The sequence below is a fragment of the Rhinopithecus bieti genome, unplaced genomic scaffold, assembly GCF_001698545.2.
Source record: "Rhinopithecus bieti isolate Rb0 unplaced genomic scaffold, ASM169854v2 scaffold_5341, whole genome shotgun sequence".
NCBI classification, from domain to species: Eukaryota; Metazoa; Chordata; class Mammalia; order Primates; family Cercopithecidae; genus Rhinopithecus; species Rhinopithecus bieti.
Genome location: NW_016804835.1, coordinates 973605 through 983405, shown reverse-complemented (window position 1 = coordinate 983405; position 9801 = coordinate 973605). Strand labels below are relative to the sequence as shown.

Below are 9801 nucleotides of genomic sequence, written 5' to 3'. Positions count from 1 at the left end.
CCGCCCGCCTCGGCCTCCCAAAGTGCTGGGATTACAGGCTTGAGCCACCGCGCCCGGCCTGTTTGTTTGTTTTGAGACGGAGTCTCACTCTATAGTCCAGGCTGGAGTGCAGTGGCACCATCTCAGCTCACTGCAAGCTCCGCCTCCCAGGTTCACGCCATTCTCCTGCCTCATCCTCCCGATTTGCTGTGACTACAGGCTCCCGCCACCACGCCTGGCTAATTTTTTTGTATTTTTAGTAGAGATGGGGTTTCACTGTGTTAGCCAGGATGGTCTCGATTTCCTGACCTCGTGGTCTGCCCGTCTCGGCCTCCCACAGTGCTGTGATTACAGGCATGAGCCACTGCGCCTGGCCACACGTGTGGTTTTTATAACAACACATGGGAAATAGTGTTTGTTCTTTGCTGGTGCAGAAAACAAGCAGAGCACATGCATTTTGAGGACCTTGAAGTCTGTTCTCATTGTTCTTGATTTCGTCTCAAAATAAGAATCCCTGATTCCAAGTGTACTTGGTACCATAATTCTTTGTATCTAAGATGCCATCAGTTGTAAGAAGTACCTTTAAGTACCACTTTATATGGAAAAACAAAAATGTTGCCAATAAAACTGACAAACTATTGGTTTTTCAGATGCATCTGTATTTCAGAAATGTTAAATGGTGGGGGAAAGAGTGTACTTTAACATTGATGAAATATAATACACAGATTTTTTTTTTGTTTTTGAGGTAGAGTCTTGCTTTGTCACCCAGACTGGAGTGCAGTGGCATGATCTTGGCTCACTGCAACTTCCGCCTCCTGGGTTCAAGAAATTCTGCCTCAGCCTCCTGAGTAGCTGGGACTACAAGCGTGTGCTACCAAGCCTGGCTAATTTTTTTTGTATTTTTAGTAGAGACAGGGTTTCACCATGTTGGCCAGGATGGTCTCGATCTCCTGACCTCATGATCTGCCTGCCTTGGCTTTCCAAAGTGCCGGGATTATAGGCGTGAGCCACTGCGCCCGGCCAGTACACAGATTTTGAAACTTTTTACTTGGTTGGAGTTTAGAGAGCTTGTTTTATATGTTAACATCAGACTTTAGTTTCTCTCAGAATGTATCATGTTCAGCAAGTGTGGTTTGATGCATTGAAGCTCTTTTCATGTAATTCTATAAAAAAAAAAACAGATGAAAGCAAAGTGGTGAGCTCATTTTTAGGTTGTTGAAAGTCCCATGATTCAGAAAAGTGAACTTCTAACTTTTAGTTTCAACCTAGTACCTCTGCTTCTCCCCGCTCCCACTAGACATATATCCATCCTCTTTTCAGTGGTTACCTGTCCCTGTCCCTCTAACAAAATCTGTTCTCCATAAAGGCTCCTGATAACAGTTATTTATAGCCTCTTGTGAATTCATGGCAAAGTGTTAAATGGCCCAAGTCTGCTTGCTTTCTAAGCTTTGTCTCTAATTACTGGCTAAAAATCTTTATCTGCTTAAAGGACTTTCAGGCCTCTGCTAGCCATATGGAACAGGTTTTGTGGGAATGGCTGAAGGAGGAGTGATGTAGAGGCAGCCTCCTGCTCTGCCTCTGTGGAAGGCTGTGGATAGATAACAGAGCACCTTGTTTTCTTTCCTATCCTAAACTGTTCAGGCAAATCTGACAGCTGACTCAGTGACTTTCTGGAAGTCAGTAAGAAAGGAGACTTCAATCTGCTTATAAAGTTGGCTTTGCTGACTGTCTGGAAGGAAAACAACTCATAATAGCTGCATTTGTGTCTAATTCTGTTGAATTTTTGTTAGTTTTTTGTTTTTTGTTTTTGTTTTGTTTTGTTTTGTTTGAGATGGAGTCTCGCTCTGTCACCCAGCCTGGCATGCAGTAGCGCAATCTCAGCTCACTGCAGCCTCCACCTCCTAGGTTCAAGTGATTCTCCTACCTCAGCCTCCCCAGTAGCTGGGATTACAGGTGCCCGCCACCACGTCCGGCTAATTTTTGTATTTTTAGTTGAGACGGGGGCTTCACCATGTTGGTCAGGCTGGTTTTGAACTCCTGACCTCAAGTGATCCACTCACTTTGGCCTCCCAAAGTGCTGGGATTACAGGCGTGAGTCACCACACCCAGCCGAATTTTTGTTAGTTTTATCTCCCTTTTGACAGAGGCTATCAAATTTTAAGGAAACCTTATAATGTACAGATTTTTTTTTTTTTGTAATCTGTATAGCTACCTCCTATTTTATCTGTTTTCTAAATCTCAGTGTTTACAAATCTAATTGGCTTAGGTATACTTTACATTTTGAGTAACTATTTGATAATCCAGATTCTGAATCTCCTTTTTCTAAATTATTTTCAGGCATGCCTAAAGCAGCTATATGCTAGGGCAGTTTGGCTCCTGGCCAAGCTGCAGAAGCTCTTGTGGTCTAGTTTGAAGATGAAAAAGGAAATTTCTTTTTTTGAGTTTGTAGTACATTCATCAGTTGTGAATCTGCTGATACGTTGTGTATGGTGGTCCCTCAGAATGCATGGGGGATTGCTCCCAGGCCCCACCCCCAACACCGATACCAAAATCCATGATGCTCAAGTCCGTTGTATAAAATACTGTAGTATTTGCGTATGACTTACGTACATCCTCCTGTAAACTTTCAGTCATCTCTTGATTACTTATGGTACCTAACACAGTGCAAACACTGTGTAATTTGTATTGTTAGGGAATAATGACAAGAAAAAAATGTTTGTACATATTCAGTAGAGATGCAACCATCCGGTTTTTTTTTTTCTCCAATATTTTTGTTCTGCAACTGATTGAACCCACAGTTGTGGAACCCACAGATAAAGAGGGCCAACACACCCAGTAAGGAGTTCAGTTAGCACAAAGTATGGACTTTTTCTGCAAAACATATGCAATAATATTGCATGTTTTCAGTGTTAGTGTTGAAAATTATACGGAAAAATTTACGTCCATTGCTAAATATTCTACCTTTAAACTAAATGTAAGGCAAATATTTATTATATAGCTCTGCATTCTTTCTAGGAGTGTGTTTGTTGATAGTATCTTAATTTTCAGATTATATTCTGTAAATGTTTCTGTGTTTGAATGACTTTGACTTTTTGGTCTTTGCAGCTCGGGGTGTGGTTTTCTCTCGGCTGTGCTTATTTGGCCTTGGAAGACTATCAAGGTTCAGCAAAGGCATTTCAGCGCTGTGTGACTCTAGAACCCGATGTAAGTTTGTTTGATCTTCTGTCCTTACATGGCTTTTTACTCTCTAAGTCATTGGAATTGTACTGTATTCCAATTTTGTTTGTTTGAGATGGAGTCTCGCTCTGTTCAGAACAGCAATTCCTTTTGTGTTAGAGGAAAGTATACATTTGAGGGAAGGTCATACCTCAAGGTATAGGATTTATAAATCTGGAAATAAGTTAATAGCTAAATTCTTCATGTATATAGAAACACAATTGATGTTTATATATTAATTATATCCTGCAACCTTGCTGAGCTCATTTATTACTTCTAGTAGGGTTTTGGTTTGTTTGTTTGTTTGTTTGTTTTTTTTTTTTTTTTTTTGGACTCCTTAAGATTTTCTGTATAAAAGATCTAAATTTAGTGTTTTATTTGAGAAGAAAGAAAGAAAGAATCGCAATTTGGAGCATATATGCATGCCAGGTAGTCTTTGATATGTCTGAAGAACAAAGAGAAGGGTTAGAAGTTTTATAAAAAGGAGAAGTGTTACATATTTCTCTTAGAGAAATTCATTGGCACTTACAGTAAGGGTGTGGGGAGCTGGCAAGCTTCCATTGATGAGGGATGGCAGAGGGCAAAATTAGTCCCAGAGTTTCAGCAAATTATCTCAGAAGCTGCAGATAAAACTGGTTTCAGGTTACAACAAGCAGTTCCAGCAGTCAGGCTGCTTTCATTTGGATATTTTAACAGCTTTAATGTCTCTACTAACATTCCCCCAAACATTCCCTCATTATGTTCATGTTTTCCTTTACATCTTTGAACATGTTTGTAACAACTGCTTTCAAATCCTATGCTTATTTCAACGTCTCTTTCATTTCTGGTACAGTTTCTATTAACTGATTTTTTTCCTTTGGTTATGAAGGAAATTTTCCTGCTTTTTCCCATGTCCACCATTTTTTTTAAATTGTATTCTATGCATTGTGGATGCTATGTTGTTGTGCTTCTTGGTTTTATTCTGTTCTCTTAAGGAGGATTGAGTTTTATTTTGGCATTCAGTTAAATTACTCATAAATCAGCTTGTTTTTAAGCTTGTTAAAGTGGGTCTGGAGTTCTCCTTATTTTCTCATAACCCTTTAAAAAAAAAATAGAGATGGAGCCTTGCTCTCTTGACGAGGCTAGTCTCGAACTCCTGGCCTCAAGGGATCCTCCCATCTTGGCCTTCCAAAGTGCTGGGATTACAGATGTGAACCACTGCACCCAGCCCTCTAATAACCTTTTCTTAAGGTATAACCTCTCTGGGATTGAATTTAATGCCATGGGCAATCAATAAGAACTCTCCACTTTGGCTCATTTGGAACTTGAATAACTTCTAGCACAGTGTGACCTCCAAAATCTCCATTCAGCTCACAGCTTTCTGGTAGTTGTTCTTTGCCAGAGTTCAAAAAGTTACTAATTTTGCCATGTCTGGAAGTGGAGGTCCACTGCCACTTAATTTTTGAATCATATGTATGGGACTTGAGAACGATATATACTATATTAGATGAAAAGTGGAACAAAGCGAAATATATAATTTATATCATTCTTGTTTGAATCAACATTTATATAAATTCTCTGAAAGCTGATTTTTAAAAAAATTCCATTTTTGCTTTATTTTGGTTATTGGGTAGAGGATAGGTAGAGAAATATGTTTGGATGGAATGAAATACCTAGGTAGGTAACACCTGGAGAACAGATTCTTTTTTTACCACTAATCCGGTGAAGAAGGATGATGATATAATATAATGGCAAAACTTTTAAGATAGGAAAAAACAGTATACTGCATTGTCTTTTTTGTAATAAATCTATGTACTATATAAAGCATGTTGTAAATTAGCTATTTTGTAAGTCTAAATTTGAAAATAAAATCTTAACTGAATTGCTGATTGGTACAATCATAGTTATATTGCTTGGTTGATTGTTTTAACCTTTTTCTAAATTATAAAAGTTCAGCTTGATTTAATTTTGCTGTATACCTTTAAACACACCTTATTAAAAATTGTGATTTTAAAGAGCGTATATTGGACTAGGAAAGTGTGTTGTACTTTTGGTTTCAGCAATAATTTTACCTAAATGAGAATAGTTAATTAACTGAGTCCTCTATTATTTCAGAATGCTGAAGCTTGGAACAATTTATCAACTTCCTATATCCGATTAAAACAAAAGTAAGTACATCAGACAAATATGAAGAACTTTGCTTCCCAAATAAATGTGTGAGATTTTCTACAACTGAACATTGTTTCAATGTTTCTCTTTGTTTTACCTTTCTCACTCATGTATATGAAATAGAATAACTTAAGTAGAATAGCTTAATTCAAACTAAATTAAGTTGAATTCTAAATATACAGTGTATTTCTTGAAAACATTTCATATGTAATAAAATAAGAAATGTTACTTGAAATCTTTATGTAGTACTGAAGTTTTACATTCTACATTTTATTACATGATAAAAGCAAACATATATTTAGTTGGTCAACTCAGTCGACAGTTATTTTTATTCATTGCTTGCTTTGTACTAGACATTATTGAGAAATGTAAATAAACATGAACCAATGCTCTCAGGGAATGTAGGTTTAAAAAATAAAATACTATGCCATCTTATTTTAAAAAATTGATTAGTGTATAAGCTATTTGTGGCAAATAGCAAGTGAGAATACAAAGAAGGCTAAAATAATCATACATGATATTTGTAGCACAGTTATTATGTGCCGGCCACTCATTTAGTCTCATGAGGATCAAAGAAGAGAGAAACTGTGTCATCCTGGATCAGAAATGCTTCTGAGAAGATGTTGGACTCAAGCAGAAATTTGAAGGATGTATAGAAGGGACAGAGGGATGCCTCTTAGGCAAGGGAAATGATGTGACCAAATGCAGAATGACAGGAATGAATGTAGTATTTTAGGAGATAGGAAGCAAAATAGTCCAGCTATAGAGTAATGTGAAATATACGGTGAGAGATAAGGTTAGAAAGGTAGGTTGAAGTAAAATTGCAGCATCTTCTGATTATTTGACCAATGAGTTGAGACTGTCCTGTTGAGTATAGGAAGCCAGAGATTTCAGTGTGGTAATTTCATGAAGAAAGAAGCTTTTGGGGAAGATTTATCTGGTGGCAGTATGTGAGGCAGACTAGAGGAAACTGGAGGCTGAGAAACCAGTTAGGACACAGCTGTTGTAACAATTCAGGCATGAGATAACTAGAGTGGAAAAAGGAGGGGCAGATGCCAAACTCTTTATAAAGGAGGCAACCCACTAACTGGGCTTATTGACTGGCTATGAAAAGCAAAGGAAAGGGAAGAGACAAGGACTGCTGTTGCCAAAACTCTAATAAATTAATTAAAAGATGGATATATTTTCATTTTTATTTGGCTTTACTTTCAAACTTAATTTAATTTTTCTTGGTGGGATCACAAGATAATTTCTGAAGACATCATTAAATCCATATTATGTAAAGATCATGAAATGCTGCCTCTGCTCTTGGATGACGTAAATAAAGTACTATCTGTTCTGCCATTCTCTTCAGAAGATAATATTATGTTCTTGATTGCAACTGAGTGCTAAAACTCTCTGGAGACCTTTTTGGTTTAAAGCAACAGGCTCGGAAGTCCCTGTCATAGTTGTAGAGTGATCTCAGTGAGTTTTTCTGGCAACTCGGATAAGTTTGTACGTAGTGAAGCTCTTGATGCCTTGTCTTCCAGCCCAATCACGTTAGGAATTCTGCTTTCTCTCTTAGGGGTTCTTGCATATTGTTGCTCAACTTTCTTACCTCTTGCATCTCCACAAATAGGTTTTTGTGCAAAGGTGTTGTTGTAAGGTCTGAGATAAATCATTTTTTTATTATTTCCTGTTTACTCTTTTCTTTCTTTGCTAAGGCTCCAGACAAAGCTAATGGGATTGTTACTTCTGAGGCAATTATTAATGCTTCTCTCAGAAGATCCTATTCATGCCTTAAAACGACCCATTAAACTATTTCTTTTATCCTTTTGTGGTCACAAGATTCTTCACTAAAGTGCTCTCTTTGCTGTTTCATCTGATTCCCCTCGATATCATGTTCCTACCAGTCCCATGGAAAAATGTCTCATCTTCGGATGTAATTTTAATGGTGCAATATCTCTACTATAGAGGGGTTTTGATAAGCGAATCCTGAAATGAAGCACCTTACAAAGAAGCTATATTTACCAAAAAGGAAAAAAGAATTCATGGAACAATTTTGAGGCTAGGAAATTATGATTGGGGGATCATAAGGGAGGACATACAGGAAAAGGATAATCCTCATGGTGTGGATTTTTACTTGTTATTTTCCAATAGGATAAATCCTTCACCCCCAACCCCTGTGGATGGGAGAGCTGGGGAGTCTTGGTCTAACACTATTGGAGGCAGTTGTTATTAGATGGAGGTGGTGATATGGTAGAGTAGAGAAAGGAAAAAAAAGTATTCCATGGAAACAATTTATGACTGAAATTGAAGACATGTTTCCTTTCTTTCTTTTGAGTTCCCTTGTATTTTGCAAAAGGAATCCCTTAGATAGTTCTCTTAGAGTCAATAGATGGTAAATGCTCTTAACTTTGTATATCTAAAACTGTTTCATTTTGCATTTACTCTTGAGTGGTAAGTTTAGCTGATTATAAAATTTTGGCTGGCAGTTATTTTCACTCAGCACTTTAAAAGTAATATTCTGTTGTCTTCTGTCATCTTACTGCTAATGAAATAAGTATCTGTCGTCACTTCTTTGTAGATTTTAGGAATATCTTTCCTAAATTTCACACAATATTTCTAGATGTTTATCTTTACTTATAATGCTCAGTATGTGAAATATACTTTTGATCATAGAATTTATGATCAAAAAATTTTTTGAAATTTGTTCATTTCTGGAAAATTATCAGCTTTTATCTTTTGATATAAAGAATCCTGCCATGCTCTGCATTTGTTTACTGTAGAATCTCTATCAGATGTATGTTTTGAGTCTTACCTCTCATTCTTTCCTCTGTCTCTTTCCAGCTTTTATTTTATAATTTGAATTCTGTGTGAACTCCTTACTATTATCTTCCAGTTCATCAGTTTCTCCTTGACTATGTGCATTCTAGTTTTTGTTGGCTATTGAGGGTTTTGTTTACGTTTTTTGAGACAGAGTCTCGCTCTGTTGCCCAGGCTGGAGTACAGTGGCGTGATCTCAGCTCATGGCAACCTCCGCCTCCCAAGTTCAAGGGACTCTCCTGCCTCAGCCTCCCAAGTAGCTGGGACTACAGGCATGTGCCACCATGTCCAGCTAATTTTTGTGTTTTTAGTAGAGACAGGGTTTCATCATGTTGGTCAGGATGGTTTCGATCTCCTAACCTCGTGATCCACCCTCCTTGACCTCCCAAAGTGCTTGGATTACAGTTGTGAGTCACTGTGCCCGGCCTGTTGTTGTTTTAATGCCTCTTTCTTTCTTTTTCTTTTTTTTTTTTAACAGGCTTAATTCACTTTATTTTCTTGTATAAAACCCTATGTTGTAGCCACAGCTGGAGCCTGGGTCTGCTGCACGGAGACTCTGGTGTGGGTCTTGACAAGGTGGTCAGTGAATTCCTGATAGGGAGACTTGGTAAACACAGTCTCCTTCCAGAGGGGTCAGGTAGCTATAGGTCTCAGAGATGGCATCAAAGGTGGCCTTGACTAAGTTGCCCAGGGTAGCAGTGCAGCCCCGGGCTGAGGTGTAGCAGTCATCAATACTAGCCATCATGAGCAGCTTCTTGGGCACAGGCGCTGTGACGATGCCAGTGCCCCTGGGTGCAGGGATGAGGCGCACCAGCACAGAGCTGCAGCGGCCTGTCACCTTGCAAGGGACCGTGTGGGGCTTGCCGATCTTGTTCCCCCAGTAGCCTCTGCGCACCGGGACAATGGAGAGTTTGGCCAGAATGATGGCCCCACGGATGGTGGTGGCCACCTCCTTGGAGCACTTAACACCCAGGCTGACGTGGCCATTGTAGTCCCCAATAGCAACAAACGCCTTGAATCTGGTGCGCTGGCCAGCATGGGTCTGCTTCTGCACTGGCATAATCTTCAAAACCTCGTCTTTGAGAGAGGCCCCCAAGAAAAAGTCAATGATCTCAGATTCCTTAATGGGCAGAGAGAAGAGGTAGATCTCCTCCAGGAACTTGATCTTCATGTCCTTGACCAAGCGGCCCAGCTTGGTGACGGGCATCCACTCCTTATCCTCGGCCTTGCCTCCGCGAGCTCCGCGGCCTTGGCCCCGATCCCGACCCTGGCCCCGGATGCCACTGCCGAAACCTCCGCGGAAGCCACCGCGGTTCCCGATCCCAGAGCCACCAGGGCCTCCGAGCCCCCCCGCTGCACCGGCGTCATCCGCCATTTGGTGTTTTCTCGGAGAAGCAGCAGCTAATGCCTCTTTCAATACTAAAATTTCCAGTTAGTTTTTATTCACATCTCCTTGTTCATATTTCATTTCTCCCTGTTTTTGTTTCACAATTTTCTGCTCCTTTTCAATGTAAATATTTCTTTGTCTCAGTATTCTAAACAAATTTGTTTAAAGACTTGATAGATTGTTCCTTAAACAATTAAGAAAAACTGTTTTTCACTCCTCCCTCTCCCCCTTAAGATCAGTTTTTTTTTTTTTTTTTTTTTTTTTTT

At 39.2% G+C, this 9801-nt stretch overlaps 1 protein-coding gene and 1 pseudogene across 3 annotated transcripts in view; one reads left to right on the top strand and one right to left on the bottom strand.

Annotated features, from left to right (window-relative positions):
- Positions 1-9801, top strand: part of TTC27 (tetratricopeptide repeat domain 27) — a 198997-nt gene that overhangs the window by 159225 nt on the left and 29971 nt on the right. For both annotated transcript variants that reach the window (XM_017870638.1, XM_017870637.1), the window contains exons 14-15: positions 3085-3183; positions 5290-5342. In XM_017870638.1, the coding sequence (XP_017726127.1) occupies positions 3085-3183; positions 5290-5342 (152 nt within the window). The remainder of the gene's footprint in view (positions 1-3084; positions 3184-5289; positions 5343-9801) is intronic.
- LOC108528683 (40S ribosomal protein S2 pseudogene) lies at positions 8675-9545 on the bottom strand (annotated as a pseudogene). Its single transcript, XR_001885249.1, has one exon. The product of XR_001885249.1 is annotated as a 40S ribosomal protein S2 pseudogene (transcript).